Source organism: Vicia villosa, linkage group LG5 (genome assembly GCF_029867415.1).
Source record: "Vicia villosa cultivar HV-30 ecotype Madison, WI linkage group LG5, Vvil1.0, whole genome shotgun sequence".
Classification (NCBI taxonomy): domain Eukaryota; kingdom Viridiplantae; phylum Streptophyta; class Magnoliopsida; order Fabales; family Fabaceae; genus Vicia; species Vicia villosa.
The window spans coordinates 172,258,010-172,276,531 of record NC_081184.1 but is presented as its reverse complement, the minus strand read 5'-3'; the positions used below and the strand labels follow the sequence as shown (position 1 = coordinate 172,276,531).

Below are 18,522 nucleotides of genomic sequence, written 5' to 3'. Positions count from 1 at the left end.
TATCCATTAACACCATATGCCTAAACGGATTATCTCTAGAAGACACCTTCTCTTGGAGAAGTTGTCAAGAAAAAACAACTAATTTAGAAGGCATCCAACTATCCCAAATAAGAGGAAACCCCAAGATCTCTAAATTGACCAGAGGATTGTAATACATATCACTATCAAGGGGGGAAAAGTAAGTTGAGGCAACTAAAAAAAACATCGTCCTCTCAATGCCCTCAATACCACCGGTCAGGATATAAGTATAGCGTAACCTCTTGAATATCTAAAAGTATATTTTGGACCATCACATCCTAATAGGTGAAGAGGGTTCTATTCCACTTCAAATCTCAAGTCATATTACCAACCAAAAACACCCCAACCTGACCCACGGTCCAATCATCCTGGTCAAAATTACCAAAGAGCCTAGGGAACCTGACAGACATGTGGATCTTTGTGTTTGCAGGTGTAATTCATACAACAATCAGATGGCTTATTTGATTTTGATGATGACAACATTGTCACGTGAAGTTTTTATCAGATGTGGTGATCAAGTCTTTGTAATTTTGATGGTGACAACTCTATAAGGTGGAGTCAACATCTAATGCTTAGGGATTATGTTATATAAGCCTATGTTTAGAGGATAACACCTAACATCAAGTGGTGTTCGATGAAGTTAGTGAAAATCTCGGATCAATCAGTTTGTATGATGATGATGATGTTTATCCTTAAGAATTATCTAAAGCATCATAAGATTGAATTGAAGAAGGCAAGTCTCAAATGAAATGTTAAATCAATGTTAAATCTAGCAAGGGATCTTGAATATTTTGAGTTGTGAATTAAGGGAAGTGTGAAAGCTCGTTGTGCTAGTGTCGAGTGAACTGCGTCTGTAAAGGTATAAAATTAGTAACTACGCAATTTGAAAACCTTCCTTTTGTACTTAATAGATTATCGGACTTGCATAATCGATTAGGATCCTTAAAAAGTCCATGGATTCTTTCCATATTTAAACCACCTTTTATCCTATAAATAGATGGTTCTTTCCTCGTTACATACACACCAGAAAACATATTTCAAACACCTTTTCTCACTCTCCTATTTTCTCTCACTCTCTCTCCATATATATATATATATATATATATATATATATATATATATATATATATATATATATATATATATATATTGCTTTTGAGAGTGAATCTCTTACCTATGAGTGTTTAGGTCTGGTGTAAGGGCTTTGTTGTAATATTTCTTTGGAAGAAGTGTGTTTTCGATTTTGAGCTAAATCATTTGAAAAGCTCTTGTTTTATTTTTTTAGTTGAAAGTTATAAAATCGATGTTTGATTTTCGAGATTATACTAGTGAAAAATCATGTGTTTGCTTAGGAGGTCTCCGTAATCAATACTCTAATTTAGTTCTTGAGTTTAACATGTTGTTAAAAGCTCTCTCTCTCTCTCTCCCTCTCTCTCTCTCTTAGTTCGAGATTGTCTTGGTGGTAAAATCTGTTATTGGTTGTGGAGGATATCCAGTAAAAAACTTCAATCCTTTTGTAAGGAGATTCGTGTGCCAAACCTGTAAAAATATCACACAATATCATAATGGAAACTCTTAAGAATACATTTTTAGGAGTAGGTTATGTTATTTGATCGAACCTCTATAAATCTTTGTACTTTTATCTCTTTCTTTATCTCTTTACATTTCAATTTTTTCCGTTGCATCTCATTCTCTCTGATTTACCTTATTTTGCTACTAATTTCTTATTTGTTTTATAAATGTGTTTTAAACTTTGATTTTGTCAAAGATTTTATTTGGAAATTGTTTTTCAAACTCTCACAATTCACTCCCCCTTTTTTGTTTAAAGGTCGCTCAATTATCCCAAATAAGAAGAAGAACCAAGATCTACTAATTGACCAGATGAGTTATATGTATGTGTGTGTGTGTATATATATATATATATATATATATATATATATATATATATATATATATATATATATCACTCTCAAAAAGGGTAAAGTAAGTTGAGGCGATGGATAGAAAAACCTCGTCCTCTGAGTTCCCCTAGCAACACTTGTCATGGTATTGGAAGAGGGTAACCTCCTAAATGGCTAAAAGGAGATTTTGGACCATCACCTCTTGGTAAACGAATAGTGTTCTTTTCACTTCAAATTCCAAGTCATATTAACATAAAAAAAACCCGCCAACATGAGCCATATCCCAATCATGCTGGTTATAAATACCGAGGATCCTAGGAAACCCATCAGATAAAGGATATGACCAAATTCAGATCCTTATAAAGGGGTTTTGGAGGCCCGATGTCACCTTCTTACTAAGGCTAGTCACAAACCAATTAGAAACGTACTCCATTTTCGATCCCAGGAGAGACACCCCTTTTCACTAGAATAATGCAGAGTGGAATCCAACAGACCTAACTCCTAAAAGGGAGGAGAACACTTGGATTCCATATCTAGAAGATAAATATCACACCAGAGCCCAAAGGAACATGAAATGGGGCTTCATATATAGTTAGCCAAAAGGGTCAGATTAACCAGGCGGAGTTTCCAAATTCCTAAATCCCCTTGTGCTTAGGTTTGCAAACATCAACCCATTTAACTCAATCAATTTTATCCTCCTCTTTAACCCATCCCCACATGAACATCCTTTGGATCTTAAAAATCTTCTTTCAAACCATGACAGATATTTTCATGAAGGACAAGAAGAATATAGGAATAATATTACGAACTGAAAAGAGTAGAACCATCAGTCTCCCTACACTAACATTCTGATGTCTCCAAGAGCTTAACCTATCATACAACAAAGTAAATAGAGGTTCCCACATAGACTCGCTATGGGGATTAGCTCCCACCGGTAACCCAAGATATTTGAAAGGGATGTCATCTTTCTTACAAGGGAGAAAATCACAATAAAAGTCCCAAAAGAAAGGATCCATATGGACCCTAATGAGGCTACTCTTTGCAAAATTCACCCAAAGACTCAAGGCAAGGTCAAACCCATTAAAGAATAGCCTTAATAGCCTTGAGGTTATCTAAATTAGCCTCTACAAAGATAGTGTTATCATCTAGATACTAGATATGAGAGACTTTAAGATATGAGGAGCCCACTCTAAACCCAGAAAAAGGTCATAACCTTTTACCTTGGTAATAAAAACCCACTCAAACTTTCCACCATAAACAGGAATAGGAAAGGTGCCATGAAATCACCTTGCTTCAAACCCCTTTGGATGGTGATCTCTTGGGTCGGATAATCATTAACTAAAACTACAAGATTTTCATAAAAACACATGCATGCATCCATGATCTATATTTATCATTAAATCAAAACCTAATAAACATGTAATCCATAAAACACCAACTGACTTAATCATACTGAATCATACACTTTCTAAAATCCCTTCGCAGATACATCCCAGAATTAATTTTTAAATAAAATTAAAAAATGGTGCGCTCGGAAATATATTTCCGAATATATGAAATATTTTTAAATTTTCGCACGGGACCTAAGAAAATGTATAAGGGTGCAATGAAAAATTCCCTTTATAAAAACTTATTTATAATTTCATCAATTTTAAATCAAATATAACATAATTCTTAAATCAATAGTAATTCAATTTCAAATAAATATGATAAATGATATCAATAATTCTTTATCAACAACTTTAAATTTGACTTTCGTTATAATGAGAATCAATTGCGGTTTTCATTAGGAAATTAAATAATCATTGTTGACTTATTTTTATAATCCAGCTAATAGAACCATCCAATTGACCGAGTGTTTTTTATCAGTAATAACAAAATTTTAGAAAATGACTTAATTATAATTTAAAATGTATCAAAAATAATATAAAAAGTGAATTCAAAATCTATAATGAATACTTAAACAATAACTCAGTTTGAATTTAGAATATTGGATCACCCAAGCTCATGAGATCTTATCAGAGTTTCTGCACCATATCTAACTGAACCATTCTTTGCCACTCGAGTTTGATTTTCACATACTTGCAGAAAAATAGCACTTCAACCCGAAAACTTCATATTGTAACTTCAGGAATTTCTTGTTGAACATGCATCAGGACATGAGATTTGACTTGTGAACGCAGATCCAAACATACAAAAGTTATGTTTTACAAAAGTTATGTTTGATGAATTCTGCCATCTCCACATTTCAACATATATGTATGTTTTCATGAACTCCTCACACTAAAAGGCATTTTGAACAAATTTAACTTAACTGAAGTCTGGCCTTACTTTTCTACCATTTACTTCCACTGATCAGCTGTACAAAATAGATTATGCAGTTACTTCACCTTACCTCATCAACAGTTCCTGCATAAAAATAAAATCGTACGGTTACATAATACAAAACAACAGTCAACATGCATTTCTATCATCATGGGATCTATGTAGCCTAAGGATTAAGGAATTGCTTATTATGTGTTTAATAAGTTATATTTAAAAAGAAATAAGTGTATCAAACTAATATAAATGCTCATGTTATGACATAAGCCCAAATAACTTCTTCCCAACGCTCCTTTAGTACATGATGTTTCATAGAATAACTTGATTCTTTCAACACATGCTGTACAAAGTTCCTATACCATTCAAGTGATGCAAAAATTGTACTAGGTAGAAGCAATTGGCAAGTACTGTCTGTACTGGTCACGGGTCGGGAGGTAGGGGACAAATATTAATACGACTGATACACTCTTCCTATAATGTAATGCATGAGCATGAAGAATGCAGATTACAAGTTTATTTACCATTCCGGTAGTGAGCAGCTTATCTTGCTTGGATTTCTTCTCTTGATTGCACTCACCGCACCAGCTAGAGAAACCTCTTTTAAACTTTTGCATTTCTCTAAAAACTGAACTGCACGGAAATAATGAAACTCCGTATTTTATTTAATAATAAAGATGAAAAGAAAATAATATAAATTATGAATTCATTCAGGTAAAAAAAAAAATAAAGGAAAACAAAATTCAAAACCAATGCTATGAATATGCCGTCACAATCCGAGACTTCAGCTGCTATTTCCCACGCAATAGGAAAAAAATATTAAATAAAAAATGCAAATATAGAAAGCCGTCAGGAAGAATTTGGAAGGTTCAACACAAACTGGATGATAGTGGACAGATTAAGTAAGTATACTCTTTGTACCTTTGAAACACCCCTATACGCCAGGCTTTGCCTGAGATCTTTGCTAGGGAGGTGGTGAAGCTGCATGGGATACCTCTATCCTTAGTGAGTGATAGAGATATTATTTTCATGCGTCATTTTTAGAAAGAACTATTTAAAATGCAAGGCACACAGTTGCGCATAAGCACGACTTATCATACAGAGTCTGATAATCAGACAGAAGTGATCAATAGAGTTTTATAAACTTATATGCGTTGTTTTTCAGCGGTGCAACATAAGGTTTGAGAGATTGCTAGAACCCCCAATATCCCTTATAAACCTCCTATTCTAAAAGTCTACTCTAGGGGGTATAAATAAAAGCATTGTAGGGAATGGAAGGATTCATTCATTGCACCCATCTGTAAAAATAAAAGGGAATTCCCTCAGTAGAAATAACAGAAAACTGTTGTTATTCACTCTATCTGGTTTCTATCTTTTTTTCCAGTTCTTGAATAACTCTAGCTCTATCATCCTTACTATGCATGGCAGATAACAACGATAAGGTGTATTAGACTAATATAGGAAGTTATAATCGCAAACAAAATATGAAAGCACCTTCTGCACCACAGAAGTAGGTTGACCCGATGACCAGAAATTGTGGCTCTAGCACCATGGCGATGACGACCATGATGAAGCACAGCACAACCAGGGACATGCGAATAATCAAAGATCTCCTGTTTTCAAATAAGACACTCCATTAAGAAAAAAAGGTACTCAGAATCATACCAATGAAAAATTGAAAGAAGCAATGATCTCCTTAGCAATACTAGTAGTAAAAGTCTGTAAGGAATTAGGCATAACAATTTGAATTAGCCTTCTCATCCATTTCAATACTAAAGGATCAGATAGTCCAGTTTGAGATTAGAGCAATACATACTTAACATGAAAATTTTAAAAGAAATCCTAATGCCAGTTTGCTTTTATGTTGTTCCATCTCTCCATTTCTTAACTCTTACCTCTGAATGACCCAATGTATTTAAATGTTTATCGCATCGCATTCCCCGAAAATACAACTCTCCTCCAGAAAATTGCCTACCCAGGCAAACGTTTAAGGTAACTTCAGAGTCATCCACATGGAACTCTACAAATGTAATATCATCAGTTAGACATGAAATAAGTTGAAATTAGTACGGGTGTATAAAGTAAAGTAAAAGATATAGGTAACCTAAAAGCTGTTTAGCGGGAATTATATATTGTTGTTGCAAGGTCTGCTTACAAATATGCTAGCCTTCACTAGAATAAATGGCCAACATTATGCACATGGGTTGTACAATGGAAATAAAATTCTATTTTAATTAAAAGAAAATAAAGTCATATTAAATATGAGAAACACGGTGATGAAAAACCAGACAGTGCAATGCATGCCACATTCTAAGACATGCGGGAATATGCATTCACTTTTAGATAGATATATCAACGATAAAGAAATTATATTCAAGCATAACTCTTACCCATATCAACATCTCTATGTGTACCAAATTCAACAATAAACCCGTGATGAGAATCCAGGGTTGATCCACCAACTTCTGCATAGAACACTGTATAACAAAGAACCAATAGACTAAAATACATCTTAAGAGAATGAATAACTTATACAGCAGCCAGTCTCTCAAAGTGTATAAGTGCATAAACATAATTGGTCAAATCACCATGAGCAAGAGTAAATCAAGCAGACTTCACTCACCTTTTGACAAAGGAGAAATAAAATCTTCCATAAGCTTCTTAAGCATGTTTTGAAGGCCAAAGTCATCTAGTACAGCACCATATTGATTCATTGTATTGGGACGCATTACATTGAGTTTTGTTCTGCCAGCCCACTTCTCAAAATGTTCAACCTAGAGAGGCCAACAAATTAAATTAAACAGAAAAAATATAAGTATCTGTACGTACATGATACGCCACTACCTTGCAGGATATAAGCTACAATTCAAAGAAAGAATAGAGTATTGCTTAGACCCCGATAATTAAAATGATAAATACCTCAGTTATCAGTAACTCACAAAAACGTGGTTGAAGCATTTCAAATGTAAAAATGCCTGGGGCTGGTTCAGACATTATGCTTCTAAAACTTTGTTCCGTATTATCATTAATTGCTTTCAGAAATGTTGGCACAAAGAATGCTATGGGATCAATACTGTACAACTCTTGATGCAGAGGCTGCAAAATTGAATAGAAAACATGTAGTGAATATATAATATCTATTAACATGGAGGGGTTGCCACCCACCCTTGCCACTCCCTGGGTTGGTCCCTTCTTTCAGGTTCCACATTTCACACTAAGTAGGCTATGAATTAACAATTGGCACAACATACCTGATAATTTGACATTATCTTCTCTCTATATTCTTTTTGCTTTTGATCCTGCCATAATCACATTAAAACCACCAAAAAAGTATGGGAAAATAATAATAAGTAATAACAACCACAGCAATAATGGTAATAAAAACAAAAAAAACTAGCTGTACTAACCAATTCATAATAATTAGCGTAACTCTACAAACAATACTCAGCAATATATTTTTGAAAATTTTGCTTAATATACAAGGAATACATTTTCAGCATTAAAAAACACAGTCACTTCCATTAATTCAAGCAAACAAACAAAAAAAAAGTTTCTCAAAAACCAAAACATAATAATGAAGAGAAATCGAGAAATGGAAGCATACCCTATAGCGCAATGCTGGAGGCACGTAATCTTGCAAAATACCGCGCATATATGAAGCTTTGTTCTTGCGAGACGCACCGAGCAAGTAACTCGGAAGGTGCATCTCCAACGAGCTGAGAAGCAAAGAAGAAACATCCAATTCCATGTCCTCGTACGTTTCAGGCTTGTGATTCTTGATCGGATTCAGCACCAACCTCGACATTTCCTTGCCACCGCTAGAGCTCCCAGCCTCAAAGCTGTTTATGCCGCATTGACTGGTGCTCCCCGTCGCCGGAGAAGCTTCTGGTTGACGGCCAGTGGAGCCACCGTGAAGTGAAATGCTTGGACTGGTTCTGCATTGGAAAATTAGGGTTTTGAAAATGTTCAATTGGGAATTAGGGTTTATGAGAAATTAGGGTTTTTCAAATGAGTTTTAACTCTTTAGTTGTTGCAATTAGGTTTGAATTTTTATTATGAATTATAAATACATATATAAAATGAATAAAAATAACAAATAAAATTGATGAATTATATAAAACAGTACCTTTGTAAATGTTCTGTACTAGATTTGGAGTTTGATTGCTTAGATTTCTTTCTACCATGCTTATGCATTTTGAATAAGATTATTGATGGAAAAAATCTTCTTCTCTATTGCTCAAGAGATTACTCAAAAATAAATAAATTTTGAGTAATTAACAATTATATAAATAAATTTGAAGTGAATTTTTTTTGACTTGATATCCAGGTCTAGTAATATGTTTTGTTTCGATAGTGAATTTTAGAATGCAACTTTTGATTTACATGTCAAAAAAGTTCAGACTTGATACCTATTTATTTAAAAAGTTTTGTTTTCGTATTAGGTTTAGTGTCAATAAAAATTCCCGCTTTTCTATTTTATGTTCTATGATTAAAAAAATATTTATATTTATTGTAATTAAATATTATTATTTTTATTGTTAAGTTATTGATTTAAATATTTATATTTGTTCAACAACGTCTTGGTTACAATCCACTAGAAAAAGTTAAGGTCGTGATCTCTAACCTTTGATGAAATGTGGGAGTGGGACACTTTAGTATTAGAAAATTTCAAAGTGTAATCACTAGTAAACTTTGATAGAAAAGGTGATCCACGTGAACATATCACAACACTTAATACTCGAGTGGCAATAATTGGGGCATCTGACTCCTTTAATTACAAGTTCTTGTCTAGTACTTTTAAGGAGACAACTTTAAGGTAGTTTACGAACCTCCCTTGTTTTTTTGTTGACCAAATATCAAGACCTCTCAAGAAAACTGGTCGATCACCTTTCGCGAGTAAACTCTCAAAAGTTTCAACTTTCAACAATAACTTATTCAACGTCCGTCAGAGCCACTCTGAGCCCTTTAGGGAGTACCTCGCTCAATTCAATGAGACGCTTATAAAGGTTGTACATTCAAACCAGAATATGCACGTGGGAGCGTTTAAAAATGGTTTAAAGGTCAGACACTTCAACAGGTCTTTAACCTAAAACCCCGCTACTTACATGGGTGAAATCATGGCGCGTACTAGGTGTTATATTAAATGGCATAAGAGCAATGCAAAAAATAAAATCAGATATATCAAAGAACATGACATCGTCAAGTCCGATTCGTTGCAACAATATTGTTAGGGCCTAAATTACCCTTCCCTAACGAGAGTCGTTATTCTTATCTTGTTATGAATAAGGTGACTATCAAACACGGTGGGAGGCTCGTACACAAATTTACACCTCTCAACACCTGTCGATGGTAAATATTGCATTAAGTTCTTCACAGACTCGACATCTCACCTCCATCAACTCCCAAATCGCAGGTCATTGGGCTCGAACTCAATAGGTGGTGCAAATATTATAAGGTTAAGGGCGATCAAACTAACGAGAAAACTGACTCAAGAAGGAGATTAGGCGCCATATTCATTAAGTCCATTTTAGTGTTACGGGAATCTCTCAACAAGCAAGGGCATGACCCGAACCCAAGGGCGAGACTAACTCAAAATCCCTAGATCTATAAAAGACATAGAGAAAGATAGAGGAGTGAAGGACATAGCAGTTTGTCATAAACTAAATACTCTCACAGGAGGGTTCTCCGAATATGGAGAATTGAGCTCCTCCCATAGAAGATATGCTTATCATTTCAAGGTCATGGAGGAGACGTCAACCAAGTCAAAATTAGAATAATAAAATGATTAATTACCAAGATCACCATCTTTCGTAAAGACATTGTAGGGTCCCACCCCCAAGAAAATGATCTATTGGAGATAAAGGTACAACTCTCAAACTGGTAAATTAAACGAGTTTTAATATATCCAGGAAGCTTGATTAATGTCTTGTATTGGGACGCCTTTGAGAGAGTGAAATTAGATATAGATGACTTGCAGTCATTTAGGGGCTTCTTGGGTTGTTTCTCTTGCAAACATGTCTAATCAAATTAAAGGAGAGTGTCAAAACGATAAAGGTGTGGTACCTCATGTTAGACACCCTTTCATCCTACAACATCATAATTAGACGACCTTCTTTTAACCTTCAAATGTTCGTCTTGTCAACACACTACTTGAGCATGAAGTATACACTAAAGAATAGGTGCATTGGTGTGTGATCAGTTCGTTTGGCATTTATTTTCAACTTTGTACTTTGATATTTCGAAGGTGTCGTAAGTTTAATTTGTGTGTTTTAATATGTTTCCAAATTTGAATCATAAGTAAGTTTTATTTTATTTCTTTTTACTTATTTTATGAATGAGCTGTAATTTGATGTTTGCTTGTTGTGCATATCACAACTTGGGTTACGAGTATAAGATTAACGCGTACAAGGGGGTGTAGAAAAGCTAGAAGAAAAAGTTACAATTGTATGTTGATGCCATTATTTCGAGTTGACAAATTACATACTATAGTTTACGAAGTTTGTAAGGAAAATAGAACTTTACTCTCACGAGTGACTAAAATTTTCCATCAATTCACTGTTTTGTCAATTCATCATGACTTGACGTTTTTATGTCTTTTTAGCACTTATATTATTTTCCTATATGATCCAATTTGTATTTTAGTGCTTAATTTAAATTTTTATAGAATTGATAAGATTTTGTTTGATAGAATTTAATTTCTTAGGGAATTATTGATAGGTTCTAATTATACGATGCTTGATTGTTCAACAATATCTCTCTGATGCTTGATTGTTCAACAATATCTCACTGTCATATGTGATACTTCTTCCGGTAAAAGGAACTCAAATTAACATAGAGTTGATTATCGCTTCTATAATTTACTCTATAGTCAAATAGGAATTCAATTTGGTTACTAGCTGTGATGATTTAAAGAAAGTGTTCCTTAAATAATTTTTTGCTACCACAAGAGGCGCTTCTATTAGAAAATAAATATGTGGCATTAAAAGATTGAACAATATTCTTTGAATGAGTAATGGAGAAATTCAAAAAACTAGTGTGTCATTGTCCTCGACATCACATTATTGAACAATTACTCATCCAATATTTCTATGAAGGTTTGCTACCTATGAATAGAAACATCTTAGATAATGATAATTGAAAAGCACTTACCAATAAGACCATACAAGTGATAAAAATATTGATTGAGAATATGTCACTTAACTATCAACAGTTTACCACCAGAAACTATTCAGCAGCATTAACAACAGAAGTTAATGAGATTCAAGCTTTTTTCTACTTCCAACAAAAAAATCAAGAGAACATACTTGATAAACTCGCTTCATTGGTGGACTAATTAGCAGTTGGAAAAGCTCAAATAGAGAGGGTTTGTGGTATTTTCATTTCTCCAACGCATCCAATAGATTCATGTCCCACCTTGCAAGAAGATCCTCTAAATGTTGATTTGCCTCAAGCATATGCAAATAAACATATACAATCCTCAACCTAACAACTATGTCAGATACAATAACCCTAATTTGCCAACTAAAAGGTTCCTCCAAGTCAGAGAAACCACCCAAACTTGAGAAGTGGAAATTTGTCTACACAACAGTAATCCTGGCAGCAACAAAATAAGCCACAAGTTGTTATATCAGAACCTTCATCAGAGGATCTTGTAAAGCAAATGATTGCCCAAAATCTACATTTTTAACGTAAAACATATTTCATCATCAAGAACATAGAGACCAATATTAGATAGCTCGCAATTTCAATAAAGCACAAGCAGACTTAAGGATTGAACCAACTAGCTGTTGATATTGTTTGAAAATGTACATGTTGATACTATTTATGGTGGAGTATGATTGTCTGTGAAGACAATAAAAATTAATGCATTATTTTCAATCAAGGTGGAGATTGTTAGGTTTGCTTAAAAACGCATATGTTGAAGAAGTCCCACATCGCTTAATTTTATGAAGGAAAAGGGAGTCAAAGGCTATATATATATATATATATATATATATATATAGGATTCAAGTTTTTTTTACAAGATGCACATGTCAAAAACACTTTAAGTTTGTATTTTACTTTCTTTGTTCTCTTATGCTCTTTGTATTAGAGTGTTGTGAGATGTAGTTAAATATTTGTTTTGGAGAGTGTGAGTGTACTGGGGGCTTTGCGTATTTGAGGGTATATTATGTGTTTAAAAATTTTCACATAGTGTTATTCTCTGGTTGTCATTTGACAACGGTCGTGGTTTTTTCTCCGATTTTGGAGTTTTCACATTAATCTCTTGTGTTGTTATTGTGTTCCTCCTTTTTCTCTATGTTTGTTATTTTCCCCAACAATTGATATCAGAGATTTTGGTTCGATCCGAGGATAGGAGTTCTTAGTATGCTCTATGGTTGCAGCTTTGTCTGATCTTCCACATCAGAAAAGAAGGGCGGTGTTGTGAAAGAGTTGTTGAATTGAAGTCATAAGTTCCGCCGCACAACTCTAATTAGAGAAAATTGATGGAAGAATTATTTTTGACTTGTGGAAAGTTCAAGTCAAAGATGTGTGTATGAAATCAAGATTACACAAGGTGCGAGATTATGTCGATGGTTGAAGAGCTTCCTGCTAATAAGGAAGTTACACCATAAGTTTTCAACCTGGTTTTCAGCATGTGAAAATTCTTAGAGTGGTTTAGCTTCAAGTGAAATTTATTCTTCATGATAAAGTATATTATTGTCGGTGATGACAATGTGAAATTCTTGAAGTGGTTTATCTTCAAGTGGAATATATTCTTCATGAAAGAGTATGATAGTTTTTAAAACTATGATTGTCGGTGAAGACAATGTGAAAATTCTTGAAGTGGTGTAGCTTTAAGTGACTATACTCTTTATGCTGGAGTATGATTGTCGGTGAAGACAATGAAAGTTGATGTATTATTTTCAATCAAGATTGAGATTGTTGAGATTGGTTGAAAATATGCATGTTGATACTATTTATGGTGGAGTACGATTATCGGTGAAGACAATGAAAGTTAATGTATTATTTTCAATCAAGGTGAAGATTTTTGGGTTTGCTTGGAAATATATATGTTGAAGAAGTCTTACATTGGTTAGTTTTATGAAGAAAGAGGGAGTCCAAGACTATATATAGGATTCAAGTTTTTCTTTACAAGATGCACTAGTCAAACACACTTTAGCTTGTATTTGACTTTCTTTGTTCTCTTATGCTTTTGTATTAGAGTATTGTGATTTGTAGTTAAATATTTGTTTTGGAGGTTGTGGGTGTACTCGGGGCCTGGGGTATTTGAGGGTATATTGTGTGTGGTAACAATTTTCACATAGTATTATTCTCTGGTTGTCATTTGACAACGGTCCTGGTTTTTTCTCCGGTTTTGGAGTTTCCACGTTATTCTCTTGTGTTCCTCCTTTTTCTCTATGTTTGTTATTTTTCCCAATACTACCTACCACGATATTAGTGAATATAAGTGTTCCAAATCATACACCTCTTGTTAGTCACTGCCCAATTTGATTCGAATCACACTTTCTACATGATTCGAATCACAAAGTTTTTCACATTATCCTATTAGGTTTTGTCCAATTTGATTCGAATCAAACTTTGTACACGAATCGAATCACGAGACTTGAATCTAGGGAAAATGGGTAGCTTTTCTTTATGATATCTCATTTCACTATACTTGCCAAATTGACTCAAATTATGAGATGTTCTTGACTCAAATATTTAATTCTGGGCTTTATAATTAGTATTGTAAAATAACTATATGTGACATGTCTTAGATACGAGTGTTTTTTAATCACAAAACTATAATAATGAAAATTAAGAGACAAAGGAATTGAGAGGATGTTAACCCCAAAACATTAGGATTGTCCATGGTACAATTAGTGAGAAAACTGAACCGAAACAAACCATAGTAAAAATTCACTTGAAATGAACCGAACTATTTCAATTTCAATTTATTAAGAACCGAACCAAAATTATTGGTTTGGTATACCGTTTCGAAATTCTGAACCGTGTCAAACCGTTAGAAGACAATATTTTCTAAACCGAACCGTTTATTAAAGAACCGAACCGTTAAATTATTTTTCAATTAAAAAAAGTATTTTAAGTATTTTTCATTTTTCAGTTTTTGATTTGATTCGAGTTCAGTTTCAATTCGATTCAGTTTCAGTTCAATTCTAAAACTATTTGTATATTATAGTTTAATTCACTAACTAAATTTAACGGTTCAGTTATTTTAACTTCAATTCGATTCGATTTTGATTCAATTATTTTAACTTCAGTTCGATTCGATTTGCTCGACGGTGACAGATTCCGTAGCATAGCCTTTTTGTTAAAAGAAGTAAGGCATTCTAGATTTTTGGACATATTTTGTAATTAAAAAATGGACTTGTAATTGCTAGAAATTGACTTCTAAGTTCTAATGACCAGTCACTTGGATTGAACCCGCATAGCTATATGTTGCATTTGCATCAATCTTACTTCCAAACCTCGTTCTCGATTCTGTTGTGTTCTTCTTCCTTCATCATTTGAATACTCACCAACACAACAATGTCCTCTTAACAAACTTCACCATTTCAACCATTCAATCCAATACATCTCACTATCAAAATGCGAAGGTCAGTACTACATTACTCCGCCATCTTCAGAGTCCCAAAGAACCTCAGATATGCCAAAACCTTCGCTCTTCCTTTATTACTCCAACGAAATTTCACTTATGTCTCCACTGATGATTCCGACCTCGAATCCGACTCTTCTCACTCTCAACCACAATCTGTCAAGCGTCCGCTAAGAGGGGTATGCATTGATTTACATCAAATCTCTTATTTTTGTTATTTGAATCCTTTATATTAGGAAGAATATACAACGTAAAATTCTTATTGTGAATTTGTGTCAATTTTTCCTATGCAGGGCTTAGAAAAGGCCCGAACTTTGGATGAATTGCTTATTCACTTCAACAAGCTAGACCCATCTTTGAAAAGTACACAAATTTGCAAAGAGTTGTTGATAGGTTTGCTCAAATCGGGTCGTACTGATGATGCCCGCCACGTGCTCGATCAAATGCTTGAACCGGGTTCGGAGTTTCCTCCTGATCATTTCATTGGTGAAATTGTTTTTGGTGAGTTGGTGAAGAGGGGCCGCCCTGGAAAAGGCTTTGCTGATGAGGAAATTGTGGGGTTGATTACTAAGCTTGGGGAGCGTGGAGTTTTCCCGGATACGTTTAAGCTTACTCAGATGATATCTAAGCTGTGTGGGAAATGGAAGAACTCTGTGGCGTGGGAACTTTTGCATGCTGTGATGAAATTGGGAGGTACTGTTGAAGCTGCATCTTGTAATGCGTTGTTATCGGGGCTTGGAAGGGAAAGAGATATTCCGAAGATGAATAAACTGTTGGCGGAGATGGAAGAGAGGAAAATACATCCTAGTGTCATAACATTTGGGATTCTTATTAATCATTTGTGCAAGAGTAGGAGGATTGATGAGGCACTGGGGGTGTTTGATAAATTGAGAGGTAAAGGAGAAAAGAATCGGATTGGTGTTGAACCTGATGTGGTCTTGTATAATACTCTTATTAATGGACTTTGTAAAGTTGGGAGGGAAGAAGACGGTTTGAGTTTGTTGGAAGAGATGAAAACGGAGAAGAAAAATATGCCAAACACTGTGACATATAATTGCTTGATTGATGGGTTCTGCAAAGCTGGCAACATCGATAAAGCAATTGAGCTATTCAACCTGATGAATGAGGAACAAGTACAGCCAAATGTGGTCACCCTCAATACATTGGTTGATGGTATGTGCAAAATTGGAAGAGTCTATAGTGCAGTTGAGTTTTTCAACGAGATGAAAGGCAAGGGCCTGAAAGGAAATGCTGTTACTTACACCGCACTGATATCTGCCTTCTGTGGTGTGAACAATATTGATAAAGCCATGCAATATTTCGATGAGATGTTGAGTTCTGGAAGCTCACCGGATGCAATTGTTTACTATAGTTTGATATCTGGTTTAACCATTGCTGGAAGGATGGATGATGCCAGTGTTGTTGTGTCACAGTTGAAACGTGCCGGGTTTGGTCTTGATAGAGCTTGCTACAATGTTCTCATCAGTGGATTCTGCAAGAAGAAGAAGCTGGAACGAGTTTATGAAATGCTCAATGAAATGGAAGAAACTGGAGTTAAGCCCGATACTATCACGTATAATACTTTGGTTTCTTACCTTGGCAAAGCTGGAGATTTTGCAACGGCTTCTAAGATGATGAAAAAGATGATTAAAGAAGGTCTTAAGCCCTCTGTTGTCACATATGGGGCAGTTATACATGCATATTGTTTAAAGAAGAATATTGATGAGGCCATGAAGATTTTCGAGGAAATGTGTTCTATATCTACGGTTCCTCCTAACACTGTGATATACAACATTTTAATAGAAGCTCTATGCAAAAATAACGACGTTGAAAAAGCTGTTTCTTTGATGAATGACATGAAAGTAAAGGGAGTTCGGCCTAATACAACCACATATAATGCTATTCTGAAGGGGGTTCGAGATAAGAGAATGTTGCCCGAGGCATTTGAACTTATGGACAGGATGTCGGAAGATGCTTGCAGCCCTGACTATGTAACCATGGAGATTCTTACCGAATGGCTCTCAGCTATTGGTGAAATAGAAAAACTGAAACATTTTGTCGAAGGATACCGGGTTTCCTCTAATCCATCATCTCTTCAAACTTCATTATGTAGTAGGCTTGAACTAAGTCAAAATGATTAGCTTTTATTAGTCTGAGCTCCAAATTTTTGTATTTCTTTTGAGCTCATTTTCAAACCATTATAGCTGAATTAAAACTTGAATTCTACATGTAAATTTATAATTTATGCCTGTTTAAATTATTCTTGTCGTGACTTTGTTACATTTTAAAGTAGGTTTGTATTTTAATGGAGTACTCCTAAAAACAACTACGTATCTTTAGAGGATTTGGTTCTTTTAAAGGGAGAGTGATCACCTTAGAGGGTAAGTGAACTCATCTTTACTGTTGTTAAGATATATAGAGATTTGAATTATATTCTGCTGAGAAAATCTCTCTATGATTAGCTTTGTTAGTTTATTTATCTCTAATAATCAAGATATTTGATTATAGATTTGAATGTATTGACTTGGTTATAAATAAAAAAGGCTGAGAATAATTTTCTCTCAAGTATGGTATCTATCTAGAGCTCAGGTTCATTTTATTTTTTCTCCCAGTCTTGTCAGGTATTGTCCTTTGCGCTTTAAGAAAAAACAAGTCAGAAAGTACTGAAGCACTGCCATCGCCACCTCATACGGTGACACATGTCCCATCGTTGGTCTCGTCTGGCACCGATCTATTAGACTCCAAAACGAAATTGCTGGAAAATGTTTGATGCGTTCACCTGCGCTGCCCTTACTGCAGCCTTCCACAGGTGTGTGAGACCCGCCCTCCGCCTTAAAGAAGTCCGTTTGAAGCGCTCTTTCCATAGTTTGATTCGCTGGCGTCTCCTCTATTTCTTCAAGGGGATAATCGTCTGATTCAGTACCATAATTAGAGGTGCCCGGTCTACCTCTTATATTTGCTCTATTTTTCGCATAGCATGTCTCTATGCACTGTAATAGATCAGTTCCATTTGCAAAGATGACATACGTCCGTCTTTTCTTATCTCTATGGCAGCTATGCATAGTCGGCATCTTTATTAGTTAGATTTAAAAAATGCATTCTACATAGTGACTTAGTTGAGAAAGTTTATATGGAGCAGCCACGCGGGTTTGGTGCTCACGGAGAGTCACGTGGCTTTGTTTGTAGATTGCAAAAAGCCTTCTACAGCCTCATGGATAGTCTAAAAGCATAGTTTGGTAGATTCAGTTCAGTTCTTCTAGATTTTGGCATGCTCCGCAGTGAAGCTGACCATTTAGTGTTTTGTAAGATCAATGTTTTTATCTTGTTGTATATGTGGATATTGTTATTACTAAAAATGACCCGAGCAGTATCATATGCGGATCCGGGTAGATATTGAAGGTTAGTTGAGAAGTTGAACTACATTACTATGACAAGACCTAGCATATCATCTGCCGTCACTGTTTTAAGTCGGTTGCTTAATTCTCCATGTGATAATCATTGGAATGCAATGATTAGGATCTTGAGATATATGAAGGAGTCTTCACAAGTGGATCAGTATATGAGAACAAGGGTCACACTAATGTTGCATATACACCTGCAGATTAGGCTGGATGTCTTAGTGATTGACGCTCAATCTCTGATTATTGTGTGCTTAATGGAGGGAATCTTATTTATTGGAAAAAC

The 18,522-nt window shown here is 34.8% G+C and overlaps 2 protein-coding genes across 3 annotated transcripts; one reads left to right on the top strand and one right to left on the bottom strand.

Annotated features, from left to right (window-relative positions):
• Positions 1 to 3,709: 3,709 nt before the first annotated feature.
• On the bottom strand, positions 3,710 to 8,455 carry LOC131608224 (2-oxoglutarate and iron-dependent oxygenase domain-containing protein CP2-like). 2 transcript variants are annotated; one of them, XR_009285535.1, is made up of 10 exons: positions 8,365 to 8,455; positions 7,843 to 8,173; positions 7,490 to 7,537; positions 7,158 to 7,334; positions 6,862 to 7,012; positions 6,629 to 6,715; positions 6,134 to 6,258; positions 5,733 to 5,851; positions 4,763 to 4,866; positions 3,710 to 4,328 (listed from the first exon to the last, which is right to left on the bottom strand). XR_009285535.1 is itself a non-coding variant. In XM_058880144.1 (10 exons), the coding sequence occupies exons 1-10, from the start codon at positions 8,430 to 8,432 to the stop codon at positions 4,311 to 4,313; spliced, it is 1,233 nt and encodes a 410-aa protein (XP_058736127.1). In that variant the 5' UTR covers positions 8,433 to 8,455; the 3' UTR covers positions 3,715 to 4,310. The 2 variants fall into 2 exon arrangements, 1 of the variants encoding a protein (XP_058736127.1); XM_058880144.1 differs by having other exon boundaries at positions 3,715 to 4,328; positions 4,763 to 4,871.
• Positions 8,456 to 14,622: 6,167 nt separating this feature from the next.
• On the top strand, positions 14,623 to 17,098 carry LOC131603992 (pentatricopeptide repeat-containing protein At3g61520, mitochondrial-like). The gene is made up of 2 exons (XM_058876476.1): positions 14,623 to 15,017; positions 15,132 to 17,098. Exons 1-2 carry the CDS (start codon positions 14,832 to 14,834, stop codon positions 16,977 to 16,979), a joined length of 2,034 nt encoding a protein of 677 aa, XP_058732459.1. The 5' UTR covers positions 14,623 to 14,831; the 3' UTR covers positions 16,980 to 17,098.
• The last annotated feature ends 1,424 nt before the right edge of the window (positions 17,099 to 18,522 follow it).

Coding starts and splice junctions, on each gene's coding strand:
- LOC131603992 (XM_058876476.1), top strand. CDS start 14,832: ATGCGAAGGTCAGTACTACATTACTCCGCCATCTTCAGAGTCCCAAAG. Junction 15,018..15,131: donor TCAAGCGTCCGCTAAGAGGG/GTATGCATTGAT, acceptor TTTCCTATGCAG/GGCTTAGAAAAGGCCCGAAC.
- LOC131608224 (XM_058880144.1), bottom strand. CDS start 8,432: ATGCATAAGCATGGTAGAAAGAAATCTAAGCAATCAAACTCCAAATCT. Junction 7,335..7,489: donor AGATAATGTCAAATTATCAG/GTATGTTGTGCC, acceptor TCAATTTTGCAG/CCTCTGCATCAAGAGTTGTA. Junction 4,872..5,732: donor CTACTTCTGTGGTGCAGAAG/GTGCTTTCATAT, acceptor ATTTCCGTGCAG/TTCAGTTTTTAGAGAAATGC.